At 38.7% G+C, this 24,625-nt stretch overlaps 2 protein-coding genes across 6 annotated transcripts in view; one reads left to right on the top strand and one right to left on the bottom strand.

The window, feature by feature from the left end:
• The first annotated feature begins 4,344 nt into the window (after positions 1-4,344).
• HACD4 (3-hydroxyacyl-CoA dehydratase 4) lies at positions 4,345-24,608 on the top strand. Of its 5 annotated transcripts, XM_087886311.1 has the most exons (8): positions 4,865-5,070; positions 6,276-6,370; positions 7,425-7,538; positions 9,847-9,974; positions 17,734-17,846; positions 19,690-19,796; positions 20,519-20,650; positions 21,856-24,608. In XM_087886311.1, exons 3-8 carry the CDS (start codon positions 7,442-7,444, stop codon positions 21,936-21,938), a joined length of 660 nt encoding a protein of 219 aa, XP_087742437.1. In that variant the 5' UTR covers positions 4,865-5,070; positions 6,276-6,370; positions 7,425-7,441; the 3' UTR covers positions 21,939-24,608. The 5 variants fall into 5 exon arrangements, with proteins under 5 accessions (XP_034266410.1, XP_034266409.1, XP_087742435.1 ...); XM_034410519.3 differs by lacking the exon at positions 6,276-6,370 and having other exon boundaries at positions 4,345-5,070; XM_087886310.1 differs by lacking the exon at positions 21,856-24,608 and having other exon boundaries at positions 4,970-5,070; positions 20,519-20,935.
• The window catches only part of FOCAD (focadhesin), a 139,216-nt gene continuing 138,253 nt past the window's right edge, over positions 23,663-24,625 (bottom strand). The window contains exon 44 of the mRNA XM_034410513.3: positions 23,663-24,128. Coding sequence (XP_034266404.2) covers positions 24,055-24,128 — 74 coding nt within the window. The 3' untranslated portion in view covers positions 23,663-24,054. The remainder of the gene's footprint in view (positions 24,129-24,625) is intronic.

Here is a 24,625-nt window from a genome sequence, read left to right as displayed (position 1 = left end):
TTCACTTAGAGTGCTTAGTTCTAATTTTTCTCACTGGTTTCAGATTCCTTTTTTTTAAGAGAAAGAAGATTGATCCATTAAGCTATTAGGCATTTTTTTCTCCCAAAGGCCTTTTTTTTTAAAAAAAAAAGTTAAATGAGGCTTCACTATATATGCTGAGAGGTGGCTTCCTTTTGAAGACCTGTTGGTGAAAAGACTTCGTATAGTTACTTATTTATTACAAATATAGCCCTCATTTAGTGACCACAATTGGGACTGGCAACTTGACTGTTAGATGAAGCAGTTGCTACCGTGTTTCCCCGAAAACAAGTCCGGTTCTTATATTAATTTTTGCTCCAAAAGATGCACTAGGGCCAGGGGTGGGTTCTAATTTTTTTTACTATCGGTTCTGTGGGCGTGGCTTATTTTGTGGGTGTGGCTTGGAGGTCATGTGACTAGGTGGGCGTGGCTAGCTGGTCAGTCATTTCTGGAAGGTCCTCGCACTTACGACCAGTCCTCGCACTTACGACCCGACTCATATCATCACTGCTACCGGCTCGGCCGAACCGGACCGAACCGGGAGGAAGCCACCACTGATTAGGACTTATTTTCTGGTTAGATCTTATTTTGAGGAAAATAGAGTATTAAATGCATCGATCTGGCTAACAATCTTAACTAGGGCTTATTTTGGGGGTAGGGCTTATATTACGAACCCTGAAAAATCATGCTAGGACTTATTTTCTGGTTGCGTTTTATTTTTTTGGCAAACAGAGTAAGTGAAACTGTGACTGTGCTTATGATTTTACTTCATCTTTCCTTTGCTTTACAGACCTGCGAAGGTTGTAAATACAAGGATTTATCATAAAGTTATTTTTTCATCACTGTAGTAACTTTGAAGGATTGCGAAACAAAGGCAGTCACTAAACAAGGACTACTTACATTATTTATTAGGCATTTGCAGTGTTTTCCAAGTTATATCCAAATAGCCCATCATGCCAGTTCACCAAACAGTCCCCAAATGGAGCGGATTGATCGGCTTTAAAGAAAGTGGGTATCAACAGCTTGCAGGCAGAATCGGTTTCTTCATACTTATCAGATAATAATGTTAATTCTTCTCTATTCCACCATGTACCTTTCCTGAAGAAGTTCAGCAATGTGTTTGTGTCTAGGTGTTTGTTTCCTAATTTAGTACTTCCCTAAAGAGGAAATTATTTTAATTAAAGTGCTATAAACCTACTTTTGGAGCCCACCTTGTTAGCAGCACCTTTGTCAACGTTGGCTGATTTCAGAAAATGAAGCTGGGCTGAACCCAGATAGAATTTGGATAAAAAATTACCAGAAATATCAGGGCTGTAGGCCAGAACCCAAAATTAAAACAATTAGGCTCTTGTTTCTTTTTGGCAACCACTAATTTTAAGAACTCAGATCTATAAATTTTTCCTGTGGATATAAATAATTGGCATAATATCTTGTTGTAATTACCCTGTGGTACATAAATTGCATTAAATTTATTAATGCTGATTGACAGGTATCATTAATCGTCATTAATAAACCCAACCTATCAATGGTGGAAGGAACTGTGAGACAGCCCTAAGCAGCAGACATAACTCATCAGTGTGCAAAATTCATTGGCAGGCAAAAAGGAATCAAAATTTATCCAAGATAATGTATCAAATCTGACTCAAAGAAGATCCCACCTATGTTAGCTGTTTTGATTTTATCCTGGTTGAATAGAAAATTGGGTTAAAAGTCAAAAATTGAAAAGAAGTAAGAAAGAAGAAATGAAGAAGAAATAAAAGGCTATTAATCACACTTTTCTTGAAATAAGAAATGTGTGAATATATGAGTTTCTCTCCCCGAAGAAAGAATTAATGGTGGTATCTGAGCACGCTTCCCATACTGTTCCTTTCATTTTGTGTAGGTGGACCATATTAATATATTGCAGGCTAAAATAATGTCCCACATCCCTCTTTAGGCCATGTGGCTGTCTCTCCCCGAGCTACAGATGGAGCATTTGGGAAGATTGGAAACTAAAACATATGAAGAATAGCTGAAGGATTTGGGTTTGGCTAGTCTAAAGAAAAGAAGAATTGGGGGCGACATGATTGCAGTATTCCAGTATTTGAGGGGCTACCACAAAGAAGAGGGGGTCAAATTATTCTCCAAAGCACCAGAGGGCAGGACAGGAAAAGAGCCTTGGTAGTACTAGGGTTTAAGGCACCCTGTTATTAAGCTGCTTAAGACCAGCTGCCTGCAATTACTGCAGGGTTCGAATCTCGCCAAGGCTCAAGGTTGACTCAGCCTTCCATCCTTTCTAAGGTAGGTGAAATGAGGACCCAGTTTGTGGGGGCAATAAGCTGACTTTGTATAAATATACAAAAGGATCAAGGCTATTGCTGAGCACATTGTAAGCCGCCCTGAGTCTTCGGAGAAGGGCGGCATATAAATCAAATTAAAAAAAAAAAAAAGAAAGAAACAATGGATGGAAACTAATCAAGGAGAGAAGCAACCTGGAATTAAAGAGAAACTTCCTAACAGTGAGAACAATTAACCAGCGGAACAGCTTGCCACCAGAAATTGTGGACACTCCATCACTGGAGGTTTTTAAGAAGAGACTAGACAGTCACTTAACTGAAATGATATAGGTTCTCCTGCCTGAGCAGGGGATAGGATTGGAAGACCTCCAAGGTCCCTTGCAGCTCTATTCTATTTGTAAGATCTGGGATATCTCTAGTACAGGTAGTCCTCAGGTTACGATTGTAAAGGAGCCTATTGATTGCGATTGACTCAATGTTACGATCTTTTTTCAAGTGGTTGTTAAGTGAATGTAGTGGCCATTAAGTAATTGCCACAGTCATAAAGTAAATGCCTGTTTTCAACAAAGCTGTCATAAAATGTGACTGTGGAATACTGCAAATGGCCATAAATGCAGCCCGGTTGCGGTCATGTGACACCCCCCCCCCCCAGGGTGGTTAAACATCAGAACTTTGAATTTGGGTTGTAAATCAAGGACTACATGTACACAATTTAGAAATGGATTCAAGAGCAGGCATTAGAGGTGACTATGACCATGCATAACCCATGGAACCATAAATCGGCCAACATGTATTTTAACATAGCTTGTTTTGAAAACTAGGTTGTGTTGCTAATTTTTTTTTTCTTCAGTTGTAGTATAAATCAAAATGCTGGATTACTGAGGCATCTGTATATCTGGGGGCAAATTGCCAAACAAGCGTTGCATTGCCATGATGTAAACTCTTACCACGCTTGCAGTGCATTATGCTATCACATACACACATCACATGTAGGGGCAGAGCTTGTGGTGCAATGTTGCATGCTCATTTCATGAAATCCAGGATTCTGCAGACCTCTCTGCTGAGTGAAGTCAACTACTGTAAGTATATAATATTTTTTTTAAAAAAAGAGTCGTGCTTTACTTAAACATGGAAAAACGCCGTGTATGTGTGAATACAAAGCTCACGGGAAGATGAACTTGGGAAGAACCGTTGGGATCAAAGATGACCACAGGATGGTTTAAACCAGGGATCTCCAACCTTGGCAATTTTAAGCCTGGAGGACTTCAATTTCCAGAATTCCCCAGCCAGCTTTGCTGGGGAATTCTGGGAATTGAAGTCCTCCAGGCTTAAAGTCGCTAAGGTTGGAGACCCCTGGTTTAAACCACACAGACCCCCACGCTGTGTCATGATAACAGCCAACTTACCAGGGCTTCTGACTCAAACTGGAATCTCCATCTAGCTCTCAGGTGAGCTGAAGCCAGACTAAATTGTCCCATCCCAGAAGTAGCATCATGTTTCTTGCCACCACATTCCATGCAGATATTGAGAGATGGTGGGGAGGCTGCCAGTAACATGGGACCAGCCTTGCATCCACACCATTCTGGTTGATTTGCCAGGGATCAATTCCTTATCTAATTGTTCCTAATTAAAAAAAAAAATCAAAAGCATTCCAACAGGCTTTAATTGGGCATGTCTTTTGCTCTGGTTGGTAAGGGAAGGGGGATAAAGGGGGGGGGGAAGCCCTCCATTGCTGTTGATGCACTTTTGTGACAGAAGATATCCAGGAGATTCTAGGGACTTTCTCTGCATAACAACGACAGCTACTGACTGGATCTCCAAACTCGACATTAAACTTTGAAATGTTATTTCTGTTTTCCTCTTAGGTTTTCTTACTGCTCTTTTTTTTTTGATTGTTTTAAATGTTTTAACCTGTAAAAATGAAGTGTTTTAATACTGTGTGTGACCAGCCATACGCTAAATAAATAAATAAATAAATAAATAAATAAATAAATAAATAAATAAATAAATAAATAAATAAATAAATGTATGTGACTTGGATCTCTTCTCCTCCTCCTCCTCGACAGACCAATATCGCCACGCGCTAAGGGTGTTGTATGAAGGCTCCCGTGTGCCGCCAAATTTTCCTCCTCGTCGCGCGGGACAGCACGGAAGCTGCCGTGGGGATGAGAGGCCAAACATTTTGCTTAGTCCGTTTTGGAAGAGAAATAAATAAAAAAAATTCGCCTCCGCGGACGACATTGTGCAGAATTGCACAAGCATTTCGTTGGGTTTGCCGGGGAAATTGCCTAAGTTTCAACGCGAGGCTGCAAAAGAGAGAAGCCGCTGACACGTCGTTTCTTAAAAGCGTCTGCACAGAGGCAATATTTCTTTGACAGCTAGCAGCCTTGCATGGAAAGGAAAGGCAAGGAAAGGGTCATCGGGCTCTGCAGAAACGCGTCGCCATCATTGCATTCCTGGCTTGATCAAACCTTCTGGCACACACCGCCTCCGCGATTTCGAAAGAAGGGACCCCCTCGTCCCCCCCCCTTCTGCTCCATTAAAAAATTCAGACTTCGGACACCGTCGCCGGCTTTGGCCGCACTGGCTATCGACGTAACCGAGGAGGAAGAGAAGGGAGGGAAGGAGGAAGGAGGGAGGGAGGGACGATTTCCAGCTCGCCTCAGCTCAACGTCGGGAATCGGCCGGCGGTGCAAAAGGAAGGCGCGGCCGTCGGAAAAGCGCGCGAGCGCGTAAAACTGAAGGACCGGAGAGCCGGAGCTGGAGCTGCCCCGGGGTAAGGAAGGGCTTGGTGCAAAAGTCGATGGGGTTCTCCTTGTCACTGGGGGTTTCCTCTGCACCCCGCGCGTGCGCATGGAGGTTCTAGTGGGGGTGGGTGGGGTTCGTTTGAGGCTCTCTTTCCCTTTTTTAGGAACCCTCCCCCCCTTTTCTGATGTTTTTGGGGAGTGGGTTGCCTCTGCATTCTGGAAAGCGTTGCGCCTCCAGAGAGGATCCGAGCACACAGAGAGCCTTTGGGACGCGTGGGGTGGATTCCAATTTCCATCGCTTGTTTTAATCTAATTTAATTGAATCTTTATTATTGGGTACAGGTAGTCCTCGGTTTGCAACCGTTCGTTTGGCGGTTCACTTAGGTTCAAAGTTACAAGGGCAATGAAAAAAAGCGACTTGTGACCGTTTCCTCCCCCTCCCTTCCTCCCACACACACACTTAACGACCGTAGCAGCATCCCCATGGATCCCCAGCCGCTTGGCAACTGACTCAGATTTATGACAGTTGCAGGGTCCCCGGGGTTATTCGATTGGCTTTTGCGACCTGCTGACAAGCAGGGGAAAGCCGGATTCGTTTAATAGCTAACTAACTCAACAACTGCAGTGATTCACTTAACAACTGTGGCAAGAAAGGTCATAAAGTGGGGCATAATTCACATAACAATGGCCTCGTTGAGCAACGTAAATGTTGAACTCAAATTATGGTCGTGCGTCGAGGATTACCTGAACTTTGCCAGATCTTTGGGCCAGGAGTGCTGGGCAGATCTGATGGCCTGATCCCATTAATCCCTCAATAGTTAACTTAGTTAACCCATTGTTAACTATTAGTTAACAAGAGATTGGCTGGATGCTGATGGAGTAGTTGAGTAGTAATAATACGTTATAGTTGAAAGGAAGTCGGATGTCTTGGCCAGGGTTGAATGATCCTCCAACTACGCTGATTTTCTGTCACTAAAGAAGGCAGTTATCAGTTTTTTAAAAAATATTTTTTATTCCACCTTTAAGTAATTCAAGGTGGTGCACCAGTGGTGAAATCCAAATTTTTTTATTACCGGTTCTGTGGGCGTGGCTTAGTGGGCGTGGTGTGGCTTGATGGGCATGGCAGGGGAAGGATACCGCGAAATCCCCATTCCCTCTCCACTCCTGGGGCCAGCCAGAGTTGGTATTTGCCAGTTCTCTGAACTACTCAAAATTTCCCCTCCCGGTTCTCCAGAACCTGTCAGAACCTGCTGGATTTCACTCCTGTGATGAACGTACCTAATATTCTCGTTTCCTCCTATTTTCCCACAACAACAACAACCTTGTGAGGTGAGTTGGGCTGAGAGAGAGTGATTGGATCAAAGTCATCCAGCTGGCTTTATCGAAAGCATACAAAAAGTAGTGACACCCAGCGCTTGGCTGTCACCAAAGGAGAAATTTGCAAAGAAGCAATGAGGTTGCTTCCTCAAATGTTATGTGCAAATAAGTGTGAGCCCTGTTGCTATATATAGAAAGACTTCTCTGGTTTAGAAACCATGTCAGAATGCCACAGCTGACACTTGTGGTTAACTCAGTTCCTAATATCTACAGCATACCAAAACATCCGTTGCCCTTAAAAAAAAAAAAATGGAAGGAGTGGGCGACAAAATATTTGACCAAGTTTGTCATGCGCCTATATTCTTATGACCCGGAAAAGAAGGGAAGTGTAACTACTGGGTCTTAGGATATTGAGATTGATTTTGGCCACATCCAAAAGTAGCCTTTTGAAGGGTCCTTGGAGCACTCTGAGCTTGGTTGTTTTCTTGCAGGCATTTCATTAGCCTAACTAGGTAATATAATCAGTGCTAGTCAATGAAATTTTGTGTACTGAAACATCTGCAAGAAAACGAACAAGCTCAGAGAATACTAAGGGCCTCTTATTTCAACTCTGAGCTACAAATATTCTCCTTTATTGGCAGCCTATTGAATTTTGTTTCAAATCTTGCTGGTGCCCACTATCGTTTTGCTTCAGCTAATGAAAACTCTGCTTTTTTAGCTTAAATGAAATAATTACCATTATTTATTTTGAGTTTCTTTATTCTGTGGTCTGCCGTGCCACCACACACACATACAAAAACAGAGGGGGCACATTATCAGAAAAATAAAACTTTTATTCCCTAGTATTCTAATGCAAATGAATAAGAAATAATGGTATGGGCATTCAAGTTTTTAAAATGTGGATTTCATGTTTTGTTTTGTTTTTTTGCTTTAGCACAATTTGTAAGTTGTTAGTGTGATGTAGAAATGCTTTGAAGAAAATAGCTAGCAGGTAAGAAATGATTCCTTTCTATTAGAATTTTGAGGTCAGGCTTTGGCTTTTGAATTAGTATTTTTGTCTTTTCAGAAAGAAACAGAAAAACAATGAATACATATATATTCAGCTATTATTTAATTCAGTTTTGCGGACATTCATGGATATTTACCAATATGTTCATCAGATTCCTTTCATTTGGGGAAGGTAGGCTCATGTCATACATTTTACTTTTTGCTAAAGCTTGTTAGTAAACGAATTAAGTATTAACTGAAGTAGATCTAACAGTGATATTGCTCTAGAAATTTGGACTTGAAAGTCTAAAAACCTTTTTACCCATAGTTAATATGTATGAGTTAAAATTCCCCCCAAAGGCAAAAAATAAAATAAGAGAACTATTGTATTTATATTTTTATTAACTGAGAAGCTATTTTGAAATTAAAATGGTGACAATAGAACTATAAAATCAGTTTCCTGGTTGTTATTTCTCAAAATTACATTCAGGAAACCATGGTTTATTTGTTTTTAATTATCCATTTATTTACCATGATGATGGTCTCTCCATTTCTCAAAAGTCACTCCAGGTTTTGCTGTTCATATTAAGGTAGATAGATATAGGATGGATGGATGGATGGATGATAGATAGATAGATAGACAGACAGACAGACAGACAGACAGATCAACACTGTCAAACTATTCACTAAGTCTGCATTGCTATTACTATTAGTCTTCTCATCGTTCCTATCACCCATCTCCTCCCACTTGTGACTACATGACTGTAACTTTGTTGCTTGTATCCTTACGATTTATATTGATTGTTTCCTAGTATGATTTGATTGCTTATTTGTACCCTATGACTATCATTAAGTGTTGTATCTTATGATTCTTGACGAATGTATCTTCTCTTTTTATGTACTCTGAGAGCACATGCAACAAAGACAAATTCCTTGTGTGCCCAATTATACTTGGCCAATAAAGAATTCTATTCTATTCTATTCTATTCTATTCTATTCTATTCTATTCTATTCTAGATAGATAGATAGATAGATAGATAGATAGATAGATAGATGATAGATAGATAGATAGATAGATCTCTATAAGTTGCTTATAATCTCCTTGGTTATTATGACCTATAGTTTGAAATAAGGTTAACTAGAGAAATAGCTGTGTGAGCCAACAAGCTGGTTAAGACTGTACAATTATTCCATTTGTATGGGTAAAGCATAATGTTTGTGTGTGTGTGTGTGTGTGTGTGTGTGTGTGTGTGTGTGTGTGTGTTTTGGCAATTTCAATTAGCCAAACCTGAGCCTTTTTCCAGGTGATTCTGAATGGAAATGAGATTAAAAAAACAAAAACAAATTGTCCCCATACTTTTGCAATATATATTCATTGATAATGATCAGTCTTAATTATGCAGGGATTGGTTTCGGAAGGAAGTTCTTCTCTTACATGTTTTGAACTGTTTATGTACTTTTCATTCCCTTTTCAATCTTAGGATCCCCCAAGGCCCCTAATATCTTATCCTTGTTTGTACATGGTGTTATTTTAGTAAAGTTATTATTCAATATGAGAACATCCAAGCAGCCTTGACATCTCCCAATTACAGTTGACTTTTAGCAAGATTAATTTAGGTGTTGTTTTTTTAAAACTCAGTTTTCTGCATGTGCAAGCTTATGCAATTCTGAACCAATTAGTATAGTTATTCCAGTAAAACTCAAACAATTAATCATCTAGGGACTTCTTTTTTTTCAACCTTTTAATTCCTAATACATTGCATATGCCCAAGCCATTTAGTTTAATCAACTGATCAAAGTTGATAAGAATATTGGAAAAAGAGAGAGGTTGTAAGTAATTGTAACTGACTGTTCACTTCCTATATAATAGAAATGACATCAGGCCAATCCAGCTAAAGTAAATCATGACTAAGTTACGTTAAATGCACATTAATCAAATGGATTAAAGCCCCAGTGAACAATTGCTGGTAGACCCGGGATCTGAAAACCCTATAGCATTTAATTGCACTGGAAAAGCTTTGAACCCAGTTTTAGAACATGTGGAACTTATTACTCTGAGAAAAACCTAACATTTTGCATCTGAAAATACAGAGGAAATGATCAGTCCACAATCAAGTATTGATATAGCAATAAATCAAGTCCAGCAAAAAAGAACTATATTGAATAATGACCTATTATTTTAATCAATCTTGCATGAATATAGTCTACGTAAAACTGAACTAGTTTAGAATGCACAGCAGCACAAATGTAGCTACATACAGTACTTGGGATGAAATTACTGGTAGATTAACACAATGATTTGTTATCCAAAGAAAAAAGAGAGAGAATATTATTTACAAATGTACAGGTAATCTTCAACAATCTTTAATGCCAGTTTTGGAAAGTGGGCAAATATTAACATCCTTCCTCTTGAAGGTCAGTGGGAAGAAGGAAGAGTGCGACAAAGGGAGTGTCCTAAAAATTTAAAGCAGTGTTTCCTATTTTTCCTTTTGCATCTGTAGATTCTGTTGCAGACACTTTCCATTCTATTGGACTTGTGATGCGTATTTGCCAGCTAGTATCTATACTAGAGCTTCTGCATATTCGATTTGGCATTGAGAAGGATCAGTTTTTTCCAAGATTCTTACAGGTATGGGCAAACTATCTTCATATTCAAGAAGATTAGGACTTTGATATTTGGAATTCAGTCTCCTTTGGTTATTCTTACTGTTCCTAAAATCCCACTCCAGATACTTGTGATGAAACTGAATAAACCCAACTTGGAAAGTCAATGAGAGAAAGTTCACACATGACTGTTTATTCACCATAGGAAGGCAAACCTATCTGAGTGCACATCCGAGGTTATACAGTACCTGAAAGTCGCCTCTGATAATTTTCATGCATGTGGTTTGTGTTGCCTCTAACTGAAGAAATTAGGAGGTGTTGTCTTTGTTTTCATTACTATGTGGGAAAAATAATTGAAGTAATTTCAATCACTCTGTAAAAATAGTGAACTTATATAGGAATCCAGAATATGAATATTATCTGGACTAATATCCAAATGGGGTGATTGCATATTTCCCCTCGCCAAAGCATGTAAGTGCTTGTTGCATATGAATTTCAGGTTACACAACTCAGTTAGTTTTGCTCCTGTCCTTGGATCAAGGAGGGGAATCTCTACTACCTCCAGATGTTCCTGGAATCTAGTTTTCATCATACCCAACTACTGAATGAGTAGTTGATTCTGTGCTAATCTTAGCTCATTCAGTAGTTGGGTATGATGAAAACTAGATTCTAGGAACATCAAGCTTTTTAGTGTTTCAGATCTTGTTCTTATCAACCTTACACCCAGCATCTTTATTTATTTGTGTATTAAATTAAATTTATATGTGGCTTATGATCCTACTACCATACTAGAGCCAAATCAATCAGTCTCTGTAGCTAATATTCAGATGTTTTGAATCATATAGATGCAGTTCGTTTAGTGACCGTTCGAAGTTATAACGGTACTGAAAAAAATGACTTATGACTGTTTTTCAGAGTTATGAACATTGCAGCATCCCTGTGGCCATGTGATTTACATTCGGATGCTTGACAACTGACTCACATTTATGACAGTTGCACGTGATCCAGGGGTGAAATGCTCCCGGTTTGGAAGTGATGGAGGCGGGTGGTTCGGAGAACCAGTAGCAAAAATCCCCGCCCCGCCCCCCCATGCCCAGCTGAGCCGCACAATCATCAGAGGCTTTTTTTTTTACTTTTAAAAGCATTTTTTCTACAACTTCGGCCAAAAAAATGCTTTTAAAAATAATTTAAAAAAGCCTCTGATGATTGCGCGGCTCGTCAAAGGCATTTAAAAGAAAAAAACCCTTGTTTTCTTTTAAATGCTCTGACGATCCAAGCTGAGTTCCCTGATCAGGGAATTCAGCTTGGATTGTCAGAGCATTTAAAAGAAAACAAGGGTTTTTTTCTTTTAATGCCTTTGACGATCCCAGCTGAGTTCCCTGATCGACAGAGGCTTTTTAAAGCCTCTGCAGATCAGGGAACTCAGCTTGGATCCTCAGAGCCTTTTGAAAACATTTTTTTACAACCTCTTAGCCAAAGAGGTTGTAGAAAAAATGGTTTTAAAAGTAAAAAAAAAAAAATGGCCACACCCACCCAGGCACATTACCCCCCACCAAGCCATGCCCACAGAACCGGTAGTAACAAATTTTAGATTTCACCCCTGATGTGATTCCCTTTTGCGACCTTCTGACAAGCAGAGCCAATGGGGAAACCAGATTCATTTAAAAACCGTGTTACTAATTTAACAACTGCAGAGATTCACTTAACAAATGTGGCAAGAAAAGTGGTAACATGGGACAAAACTCACTTAACAAATGTCTCAGTTAGCAACATAAATTTTGGGCTCAATTGTGGTCGAGGACTACCTGTACAATCGCTTTGTACAAAGACTTTGGCCACTCTTACAATAAACCACTGGTTATTGTGTATACCTTCAAATTATCCCAAAAGTCCTGGCAAAATAACATACTGTTTAATTACAGTTTTCAAAGCCTACTGGGAAGGAACACGTAAGATATCCATTCCAATAACAGTTATCTGAGCAAAAATGAATGAAGAATAATAATGGATCTAACACTGAAATAATGGCTGTTTTCCTTTTCTGCCTTTTTTTTGTCAAGCATCTGGCTGCCTAGAGGTTATAGTTCCTTTTAATAGAGGTCCTAATTGACTAGATGCCCATAGCTGCATACAATTAAGTTAAGGGATACACATGGCCTTAAAAGGCCACAGGTTGCCACCTCTGCCCCAGTCAAGTCAAATGAGCATTCGGGAAATGGTTGTTTTGCAAAACAGTCAATTTTGGCTCTCAAAAGACCCGTGCAAAAGCGAAAGGGCATAAGTCAAAGAAAAGAATTTGGAACGATTTATTTATTTATTTATTTTAGAAAAACTTGGTTAATTAGTGACTTGAAAGGAAAGGGAGAGAAACAAATTAACTAGAACGAAGATACGTTTTTTTGCATTTCTTCAATAGAATTTGAATTTGAGAAAATGAATTTGTAGGATAAATTAAGAACAATAGTATAATCAATATACCACACAAATGCACAAGATAATGATATTTTAAAAATAATTTTAGAATATGCTGTTTTTCTTTTGTGGGAAGATTGTCAGCTTATATTTCAGCCTAGGCTTCTGATTATGCCGTAATAAATATAATGCTGAGTCAGAAGGTGCTTACTTACACACGCTAAATTTAGTGAGATTGACAATACAATTTTATGGATATCTACGGTACTTAGATTACACTAGAAAGATGCATTGTGGGATGCCCTATTCACTACATAGGTAGGGAATTATAATTTTTTAATTATTTACCTGGGGAACATAGTTGTTGAACTCTATGACATTTTTAGGATAGCACTGTTAAATATTTTTCTCTGCCTATATCCCCCCACACAATCCCTTTTTACTAGAATTCATAGTAATAGAGAGCTTAACATGAACATGAATTGGTTTTAGATCTTAATTCTGGATACCATTTTAATGTTCCCAATTAAAAACATGGGTAATAAAAATGCTCAGTTCACAGTGGATCAGAGTTTTGGAAAATGAGATGAGAAATATGATCAGAAGACAATCAGAAGGTTTTAGCAAATTTTATAAAAGCTGCCACTTTCCATCATCAATACATTCTCTATAAACTAAACCTGCATCATTTTTTTTTCCTCCTTAAAACTGAAGAAACCATCCTCCAATACAGGAATAGGCAACGAAATGCCCGCCAGATATTTTGAATTTAAATACTTATTAGTTAACATGGCTATGATGTCAAATAGCAATTCATTATTGGACTTGGAATTCAAAAGATATGCAGGGCAGAAGTTGGTTATTTCTGGCATAATGTTTGGGCTCAGTCTATCAACTCCATATTGCAAGTGAATCTTAATCATGTTTCCTAGTAGTCTACCTGTATATGGTGACAATATTTAAGCAGTGGTGGGTTTCTACTGGTTTGCCCCAGTTTGGGCGAATCGGGAGTGGCAGTGGTGAGAGGCTCCACCCACCCACCCGGTCATCATCATGGATGCTTTGTGCATACGCAGAAGCACCACGTACGCGCTCCCAATTCCAAACCGGTAGCGAAGGTAAGTGGAACCCACTACTGTATTTAAGCAATATAAAAATGATACCAAACTGTCACAGTATTAAATAGGCAACACATAGACAGTGCCATCCAATCATTTCTAGTTCAAACCTCCTGCTTCTTCCTAACTGATCTTCGACAAACTAAAATAAACTTGACGATACCAAAAAGAAGAAAAACGTGTTTATACAAATCATTAAAATCAAATTTTAAACAGCAAATTAAAATGAGATCATATGATATCATATTATCTAAACTTGCCTCCAGGAATACAAAGATGATTCAAGGGTTGAGAATTGATAAATTTGATTTGGCCAACCTTTGAAGAGTCTGGTATATACATGTGTCCTTCCTATGAGCATTTTTTTTCCTTTTGCAACAGTTAAGGCAAAATAAATCCAGAGGTTTTCACGCAAAATTTTCAGATTATTAGAACATAATTTAACAACAGATTAGCATCTTTAAATCTTATTTTCCTCCCAAGAACTTGATTCACTAGCTTGAAAGGTATTGCAGGTGAACATGACCGAAGCATGTGCACAAATATCGTGTTTCCCTGAAAATAAGACCCTGTCTTATATTTTTTTGAACCCTGAAATAAGCGCACGGCCTTATTGCCATGCGCTCAAAAGCCCAATTGGGCTTATTATCAGGGGATGTCTTATTTTGGGGGAAACAGGTATTCCCCCAAATTTGTGCTATATGAATGTACTTTTTTGCTTGAGTTTCTTGAGTTAGGCGTGAAGCCATTTCACACCCTCCATATATAAGAACTAACTAGCCCAGTATGTTCAATTTATTTTGACACCACTGCTGCTGAGCTATGGGTTATCCTTTGTGGGCGAGAGTGGAAATCTAGTTAGGGAGTTCAGTGCTTCGCCCTCCAATTCTTTGATACTTCTTCCTGGATTTAGGATCGGCTGCTTGAGACAATTGTGCTTAAAGATAAAAACTGGCTTTATTTGGATGAGCTAGTTCTATCCCTGTACAAAAAGGAATGTGTGTAAGATATTATGATGAAGTTGTGGTTGGTTACAGTCAGCCACATGTTTAAACGGGATTCGGCATTTTTATTTCATTTTCTGTTACTTTGTCTATTTTGTGGTCTCACCAGTTCTTGCTTGCTGGCAAATGGTATATATCTTGGAGCTATGTCAATGCACCATTGTTGCTTCTTTTGTCATGCTGTTGTTTGTAATCAGACCGTGCAATCTTCTTGCAGCAACCACCAAACTAGGTGGTCCCCTTTCTTCAGCTTCTTTTCAGAGGTGGCATTTGCTGTCTGTTGCTGTCTTCTCAGTTTTGTCTTTGGAGCATTTGGTTCTTAAGGCTTGATCTGGTGCAGTCAGGATTAGCCCCTCTGTCTCTTTCTTCAATTTTCCAGCTCTTAGTCATTCTCAGATTATATGCTTTGACTCAGTGGTGAAATCCAATTTTTTTTTACTACTGGTTCGGTGGGCGTGGCTTGGTGGGTGTGGTGTGGTGTGGCTTGGTGGGCATGACAGGGGACGGATACTGCAAAATCTCCATTCCTTCCCCACTCCAGGGGAAGGATACTGCAAAATCCCCATTCCCACCCTACTCCAGGGGAAGGATACTGCAAAATCTCCATTCCCTCTCCACTCCAGGGGAAGGATATTGCAAAATCTCCATTCCTACCCCACTCTGGGGCCAGCCAGAGGTGGTATTTGCCGGTTCTCCAAACTACTCAAAATTTCCACTACCGGTTCTCCAAACTGCTCAAAATTTCCACTACCAGTTCTCCAGAACCTGCTGGATTTCACCCCTGCTTTGACTATTATTTTTTTATATATATACTGGGCATGTAATACTTTGCCTTGCTATGTCTCTTTCCTGTTTTTCATTTGGTCTTTCTTGTAGGACAGTTCCGTCTCTCCAGGACTCAGTAGCATACTTCATAGCATACGAGCTTCTGTGCATTTTCTTCAGTGTCCTTCAGATATTCTTCCAATGCCCCTTTTCTTCTTCAGCTGTTTGGTGTACTTGCAACATTCCATTCTCAGAGTCTGTCAGTGTTCCTACATGGATGAAGGGCATGATTCATTGTCATTATTTTTCCAGTCCTTACCTGCGGAGCCAGGCACTGTGGTATTTCATAATTGACAAATGGAAATGTTGTTAATATGTAGATTTTCTAAGTACTGTCTAAGACTTTTAGGTATGGCACCCACTGGGATCACCATGACTGGTGTATGCCATAATCCTTCAACTTTGATTTTTAGATCTTGATACTTTATTATCTTCTCCAATTCTTTACCTTCTATTCTACCATCCCGTGGTATTGCCACATCAATTACCCACTTTCATTTTTTCAACCACAGTTAAAACTTGGGTGTTATGAGCCAAAACCATATCAGTTTGTATTCAAAATCTCACCCTATTTTAACCTGCTCATTTTTTACTACTTTTTCAACTATATATTCTCAACCACTTTTTCATTATTGGCAAATGATTGTTTTAACAGATGTTCCAGTGAATCATTTTGGTGACTGCAGTGCCATTGTTTATAAGAAGTTTGTGCGGTTTTCCTGCATAAACTGAGTATATGATCTGAGTATGTAATGAATGACTATCACTCATTCGGTGCTATTATAACTTGTAACAGTCACCGAACAAGTGGTCAGCAAGCAAACATTATAACACTGAACATTTTGTTCAGTAATTCAAGACAGGATATATCATATTCCCAATTCCAGTTTTTTCTCCAAAGGTTTGTTGAGTTATTAGGCTATTACATACTGACTGATCTAAAGTCTCTCTGTGACTTTCCATAATTGAAGGTGAACTATAACCTGCATTCTTGGTTTCTGCCATCACCCCTTTTAAAAATGCGATCTTTGTGGGTTAATCAGATTAGAATTGTGTCTGGACATGACACACATTGAATAAATTGCATTTTTCATGGGGGTGGGGAGATGGGAAGGCTGGAGGTGAAAATCTCGCTAGAACAGAATGTAAACAGAATTTCCTAACCAAGTTGGGATTTGAAGCACACTATATATTGGTAATTGTTGTTTTAATTGTGGGCTATTAATTGATTTAGTATCTGCTGTTACACTGACTAAGCCACAAAGTAGCACCTCAGAAACCTGAATGTCTGCTTAAAATAGGGTAGGAAATAGGATATAAAGGTAGAGGGAATTCAAGAACAATAGTACAAATGAAAAAGAAGGCATTTTTGCATACATTTTATAAAATAGTGGCATGACTTTTCAGTTTCTGACATCTGATTATAGAAAACAGGATATGGAATTTGGATTTTGAACTTCAGTCTTTTTTAAAAAATGAAAACCAACAAAATGAATATAAAAATGCACAATTTCAAAAAATTATCTACAGGTAGTCCTTGTTTGCAGTTGGGACCAGCAACTGTCATTAAATGAAACTAACTGGGAAATCACATGTCCTCAACTGTGCTTTCCTTTTCTTTACTCTTCTGCCCTTGGTAATGCTTATTTTAGTGAAGTGGTTGCTAAGTGAAATATCATGATTTTATGATTTTATTTCATCTTTCCTTTGTTTTACAGACCTGTGACGGTCATAAATGTGAGGACTGGTTGCAAAGTTACTTTTTCATCACCATGTTAACTGCGGAAAGTTGCTAAACCAAGCAATTAAAGCAAGGATTGCCTGCATATGCTTGACTAGTGTTTCATCCCAGTTCTAATCTGTAGCTAAACTTAATTCTGGCTTGCATAAAATAAGTCACCTTCACACTATATTCATATACTCAGGGTTCTGCAAACCTGCTACACATTTTTTTTTCAATGGCAACTGGATTGTTTTGAAATTTAGTGAGCGGGCAAATAATACCACTTATTAATGGATAATGATCTACTTTGCAAACTACAGTATTGTGTTTCCTAAGAAGACAGCAGAAGCATTTAATGTCAAAACTAAAATAGTGAAAAGGTGTATTTTATTGTCTGAGTATTTAATGCATCCAATGCTGCACTGCTGCAGCTGTGTTTACATAATATTCTGACTAGACAAACATCTTTTAATTTAACATAGTATGTATATTCAGCCTCTCTGCTTATATGTCAAACCCAGAAAATTAGGGTGAGTAAATAATTTAATTAACTGAAGGGCTTATGTCACATAATTACAGGCCACTTGTATTCTACGATACAACCTTTACCATAATTGAAAATAGTACCTCCTGTGGCCGCTTTTATCGTACTGACTGTCCAAAGAGAACGAATTGAGAAATAAACTATTTTACTTTTTCCAGATCACAGAAAGAATTGTCATCTTATTTGTTGCAATAGCAAGTCAAGAAGAAGTTCAAGGGAAAGGCATTGTATGTGTCTTATTTTTCCTTTGGAGTTGCATTGATGTCATCAGGTGAGAATTTAATGCCACTCCTGGGGAAACACAGCCAAGACGTTTTCCCATATTTATCTTCCCTGTATGGAATTCACTGTTATTATCTGGGAGGCTTCCTTTGCAACATAGCTCAGAAGATAAGGATGTGTGTTCTCTTTACCAAAAACATTCAGCCTTTTTAGCTATAGATCGCATATTGTCTTCTTTTATGGAACATTATCAATAGAAAGCAATAACCAGAATATTAGAATCCAAGTTTTTGGTAATATCAGAATACCCAGAACATCCGAATACTGCAAACACATCATTAATGAAATCAGTTGCTTTAGACTCTGTTAATTCCTGAGAATTGAGGCAACACAAAAACATTGTATGATTCAGTGAGCAAAAATGTAAGCAAACTAGTTTCTCGAAGTTCCTGCAATTTATTGGAGCCAATAAAAAAAACAGAAGGTCACTGCTGATTAATTCTGATTTCTATGAAACCTAGCAAATGTTAAAAGAGTTGACCAATGAGATCACCCTTCCCAAATCTGTTTTTACCTATTCAGTTCGGTTGGGCTGCAGTTCCCATCTGCCATGGAATGTCAGCTGGCAAGAACCAGGGCCTTCTCTGTCATAGGTCTCAGCCTTCTGGAATATTCTTCCTTTGATATCCAGATGAGTCCAACCCTGTTGGCCTTTCATAAGGTTGTGAAGAAAGGGCTGTATTTGTGAGCCTGGGACCTCAAGTGTGTAAAGGGCTGTTTCTTGGTTGCATTAGCATCCACAGTAGCAGCTTTCTTTGGTGCCAAATACTGTATTTTTCGGAGTATAAGCCACTCAGGACTATAAGACACACTTACCTTTTTTGGTGAGGAAAAGAAGAAAAAAAAAATCTGCCTCTGCATTCCAGCAATTTTGCCTCGTTGCAGCAAATAGCTTGCTTTACTTTCATTTTTGTTTTCAGCATAGCTTGATAAACACAAGGGGAAAAAAAAAATCTGCTCCAGCAATTTACCTCTTTACAGCAAGCAGCAGAGCCCTGCACAAAACAGCTGAGAGTTGGGAGGCCGATCCAACGGACAATCAACTTGTGCTAATTAGGCTGTGCTGAAGCTGAAATGGGCTGTTTCTTCTTGCTGCTTGCTGCAAGAAGGTAAATTGCTGGGAAGCAGAGGCCAAAGGGTAGGGGCCAGTGGGTGGGTGGGGCTACATTCGGTGTATAAGACACACCTAAATTTTCACCCCCTTTTAGGGGGGGGAAAGCTGTGTCTTATACTCTGAAAAATACAGTATATTTATTTTGTAGTGTTTTAATTGTTCTATTAGTTTTAATTGTGTCTTATGAAGTATGCCACCCAGGATTACTTGCTGAAATGGGTGCAGAGGTGGTATTCAGCAGGTTCGGACCAGTTCGGGCGAACCAGTAGTGGAGATCGCGGATGGGCACATGCACCTGCCCTGGCGCTATGCTGTCCTATTTAGCCATGTTTTTTAGGCCAGGCGCATACACGTAAGGCACCTGCGCGAGCAAAGCGCATGTCCTGAAGGTGCACATGTGAAGCGAGCGTGCACGGGGCGAACCGGTGGTGAAAATAAGTGAAACCCACCGCTGGATGGGTGGTTATTAGAAATCACATGCATTCATATATCCTATTGACCAGGATTCAAATATAATCATTTGATCATTTCTAGTAGTAGTTTTCTAAGTTGGAACAATGGCAGTTATAACAACTGCAGGGAACCTGGGTTATGAAGGCTGCATGGGATTCATCTGCCCCATAAGCAACCAGTACTAATCATGTTGATACCATATGCATTACTTATTTGATAACATGGCACACATGACGCCACTCCCCTGCCCTGTTTTTCCTTCTAGGTACACATATTGCATATTATTGGAGACGGGGATATATTTTCAAGGACTAGCGTGGCTCTACCATTCGCTATGGATTCCTTTCTATCCTCTCTCTGTTTTGGCTCAAGGTAAGTGGAGGAAGAGGCTATAATTTCTGAGATTGCAATTCTGCACAGGTAGTCCTCGCTTAATGACCCTAATTGGGGCCAGAATTTCCATCACGAACCAGAACGATTATTAGGTGAAACATCATGTGAACGCATGGCAGTTCTGGCAGTGGTTGTTAGGTGAGGACCATGTTGTTGTTAAGTGAGGAGCTCATGCTTTTCTCCTGCTGTACTTGCCTCCATTCAACGTCCGCCTCACCTATGGAGGCGCCCATCTCTGCCCTTTTGGTCACTCTGCACTCCACTCTTGGCCATCTTTTCCCTCCTGTGGCTAATGATGCATTCCTAGCTGAGGCAGCTGTTGGCCCTTCGTGCAACTTTAAGACTTGTGAACTTCAACTTCATGGAATTCTGGGAGTCGAAGTCCACAAGTCTTAACGTTGCCAAGGTTAGACATCCCTGGGGTAGAAGAAAGAACTTGTGCTCTTCCAGGTGTACTAAACCACAGCTCCCAGCTATTGGCTATACTGTATAAGCTATGAAAATAGGGATCCAACATATCTAATCTGGAGATTAGCCACTCCTGTTCTATAATGGAAACTTCTAATTGTGAATCTCTAGTCCTGCTTGAAACCTGAGCCTAACCTATATCCATATGAATTGAATATATTATGCAGAAATGAGACATTTTTACATATTTGGAATTTTTCACTTGGCTGATTTTTCTTCTTTTTGTCCCCCAGCATTTGCCATATATGAATCATTGCCTCATTTTGAAACCTCAGGCACTTATTCCATCCGAATACTCTTTCCATTTGATCTAGCTATTTACTTTCCCTATGTACTGAAAATTTACATGGCAATGTTATTTGTGGGTAAGTTCTTTTATTTCTTAGCAAATACACCAGAGGATGTATATGTAAGGCATTGGCAGGATTGGGTACTACACTCCCATCCCTCACTGGGGCCTGACTGGTACAGGAAGATCTTTATTCACACAAGCCTCCCCTCTCTCATTATACCAGTGTAGTGTTTAAAGGTATTCAGCAGTTACATCAGATTCCTGGTCAAACTATATACTAACTCTGAATCAGCTATAAACAGATGGGTACAGTATATATTAATGCAAAGCTCTCATCAGCTATAGTGTGTTTTCCCACATATACTGAATCCCAAATGGAAATAATCATGCCTATTTCTTTAAATGATTTAAATGACAATGTATTTCTTAATTGTCAGAAGTGGGCTACTCTATCAGGAGCCGTGGTGGGGCAGTGGTCAGAATGTAGTATTGCAGGCTAATTCTGCTGACTGCCAGGAGTTTGATTCTGACCGGGTCAAGGTTGACTCAGCCTTCCATCCTTCTGAGGTCGGTAAAATGAAAAACCAGATTGTTGGGGGCAATAGGCTGACACTATAAACCGCTTAGAGGTCTGTAAAGCACTATGAAGTGGTATATAATTCTAAGTGCTATTGCTATTTTGTGTGTTCAGCTATTTGGATATATGTATACTTATATATGTACTGTTCAGAACACAAATTAATATTGCCCAACACATGGGTGTCAAACTCGCCATGTCACATTGATGTCACATGACATTGCGATGTTTGCCTTCATGGAGCTGGGGTGGACGTGGCCTGTGCATGATGCATCCGGCCCACGGGCCACCAGTTTCACATATCTGATCAAAAAGAATGAGGATTGTCCTGCTGTCATGATGATTTTCCTAACACCATTTCAAGTAATTTTGAGCCTAATTTCCATCTTCATTTTGTTAGTAGTCCTAGTACAGATTTTATTTTTTTCTGAAGATATTAAACAATAGGAAACAAAGAATCTTGGAGGTCTAAGCAAAGATCTCTGTGGCTACTGAATCAGGAAAATGTGCTAATTTTTTCTAAAATGTAAGTTGCTGTAGGTTAAATAAATAATTTCATTCATTTTAAAATAAATACATTTGAACAACTTTAAGGTCTGAGGATTTGGGAGAGAGACTATTATTTGATAAGAGTAATGCTATTATGTACTTTATGTTTCTTTTTTTCTTTTTATGTTTCAAACACTGTGGTTTGGGTTTAGGTGCATACTTCATTGTTCAATATCTTTATATGGAACGGAAGACTTATCTAGGAAGCAACAACATCAAAGAGAAAAGAAGCTAACTCACGTTTTCGGTGGGAAATGACAAATTTCACCTTCCTATGAAACAGCCTTTGCAACAATTACCAATGTATCTAGTCATTTGGAGATTTCAAGTTTAAAAAAGCACACTACACTTTCTTAGCAATTAGATCGTCACTAACAGACTTTGTATACAGAGGCACACCAGGCAGAATCAAAAGAATTCCTTGTCTGCGTAAACACGCTTTCAATAGCTTTCTCATATTCAGTGGAATGCAAAAGCTACGTGCTCTATTGCTGTTACAGTTAACGAGAACATTACCTCATTTAAAAGGCAGGATATTATGTGCATGCATGTGTGTGTATGTATATATATACACACTGGAGAATTCTTTTAAAGTTATCTAGGAGGTGTTCATTGTTTCAGACGCTGCCAAAAAGCACCACAGCCAAAACGACCTTATTCTTCCAACCTAAGTTTTTTTCAATTGGTTTGAAGAAATATTATGTGACAACCAGAAAAAATGAAACAATTTGATAGCAATAATTAACCTTTTTAAAAGTAGGATATATTGTCGGGCATTTTGTGTGCGCCTAAAATTTTGATTATATGTCTGGTGATATGTTGCAAATCGTAACATGTATCCACCCAAGTATAGATAAAATAGGAATGGGCTTTCTATAACTCAGGAACCTTATTTATTCCCAAATCTGTATTTTGCTATTCTGGAGCTTCTTAGGATAATGCCATTGAAATTTAATGGCAAAAGGCTTCTTATCAGCCACATGATTTTAAATATGTTTTTAGGATTTTCAAAGTAAGTATGCTAAGCCTTTCAAAACCTTAAAACTCTGACTTCTTGTATTCTTTCTCTCAATCAGCCACATCCCTGAAATGCTGAGGTTGAAAAGTTATTTTTAAAATGGTGCTCACCCCTCTGTTAAAGCATACGTGTGAATGTATTCCTTATGATTAGTCGTTATATAATAGTAGCAACATTTTTGAAAGTCCTCCAAATTTCAACACTGATTGCCTTCTCCTTGTGACTCCTTATTTTTAATCTATATTTTTCCTTGGGGAAATCCTCCCTTTTCGTGTTCCATAGTTGCACTTCATTTCAGAAATGCATGTATTTAAAGGAAGAATAAAGTATGCTGAAATGAGTGGAGATTTTAGGGAGATAGAAATATTGATGTTCAAAACATTGGGAGATGGGTAGGGATAATAGGTAGAGAAATCTTGATATTAACTAGGTACAGAAACCAGAACTTTTTATATGAATGTTGTTGGATCAAATCCCTCCATCATGCTTCTGTAGCTTTTTTTCTGGGAAACTTTGTTTTGATCTGAGGCTTAAATATAGTTTAGGGTGCTAGGATCCTCTTCCATGTCTTCTCTATCACCATAAGTGAACTTTTTTTTTAAGTCTATGACCTCATATTTTGGAGCAAAATTAAATGCTTAAGGCAAGAAAACCTATCACTTGGCCATACAGAGGCCTAGTTCTGATTAAAATGACACACCTCTGTTTGAACTATACTCCTCCATACTTGTAGGCTCATTAATGTGAATGCATCTCCATATAAAACATTTTTTTCCACAGAGAAAACCAGTGCAAAATAGGATCATTTATTTCCATGTTGAAGGAACCCTTGGGGAAATACTTTCTTGTCAGCCTAATTTCCTTGGTACCGATAGTGGCAGTAGGAATATCAATGAACAGTGGGTAGCCGCATTGTCTAACAAATAAAACACATTCAAAAGTTCAATTTTTCAAGGCAACATCTTTAATCTTGCCACTCTAAAGTTGTCAAGTGCAATGCTGACCAACGTTTTGTGAAATCTTCTTGCCTTGTTTAAACTTCCTTACCCAACTCCCACTTTCTACTAGTAATTCTTTCTTTCTTTCTTTCTTCCTTCCTTCCTTCCTTTCTTCCTTCCTTCCTTCCTTCTTTTTCTTTCCTCTCTTTCTCATTAATAGAACAAATAGGGAGGATTTTTCAATATATATATATTCAAATAGGGAAGATTTTTAAGTCTCTTTCCCCAGGAAAAATAACAATATGTCTGTAACAGAAGCTCTTATTCCACAGCATAAAAGATTTTTAGCAAGGCATGTATCACCAACATATACGGTATCTGTTTCTTCATGATCCCTACCAGCCATAAGCTTTTGTCCATACTGCTTTCTTCTTAAACTCTGGGAGAGATCTCAGGGCCAATAAAGAAGCTGTTAAAAGAACACACACAATATCAGCAATGGAAACAGAAACAAGCCTTCTGCTTGTTGCCTGCCTGCAAGAGTTTGAAAGTCAATTAACTTCACAGGTAAAACTCCCTTGGATTAAATCAAAGGCCCATCAAGCCCAGCCTTCTTTTTCTGAGAGCAGCAAGTGCTTACGGAAAATCCACAAACAGGAACTGAACAGAAAAAAACACTTGAAGCCAATAAAAGGCTCGTCCTCTAGGAAAAGTATTTATATGAAAAACATTTCAAAATCCCTGAAGTAGCCTTTTTTAGTTGATGTTAACCAAATTGTCCCATCTTTAGCCAATACAGACAAAGGTCTGAGACCTGAAGCTGAAAGAATACCCTCGACTGTCCACAACCTTATAATGTGATGTGTAAAATAAGTTTAAATAACTATCTTTTGTAAACATGTTATGCTTTTAAATTGATATAAATCACCTTTTTTTTTACAAAAACAAAGCGTTATTATTTATCTA

The sequence above is a fragment of the Pantherophis guttatus genome, chromosome 2, assembly GCF_059756535.1.
Source record: "Pantherophis guttatus breed Tessera chromosome 2, ASM5975653v1, whole genome shotgun sequence".
In the NCBI taxonomy this organism is placed as follows: Eukaryota; Metazoa; Chordata; class Lepidosauria; order Squamata; family Colubridae; genus Pantherophis; species Pantherophis guttatus.
Note: the sequence above shows the minus strand (reverse complement) of the source record. Positions and strands in the feature narration are given on the sequence as shown.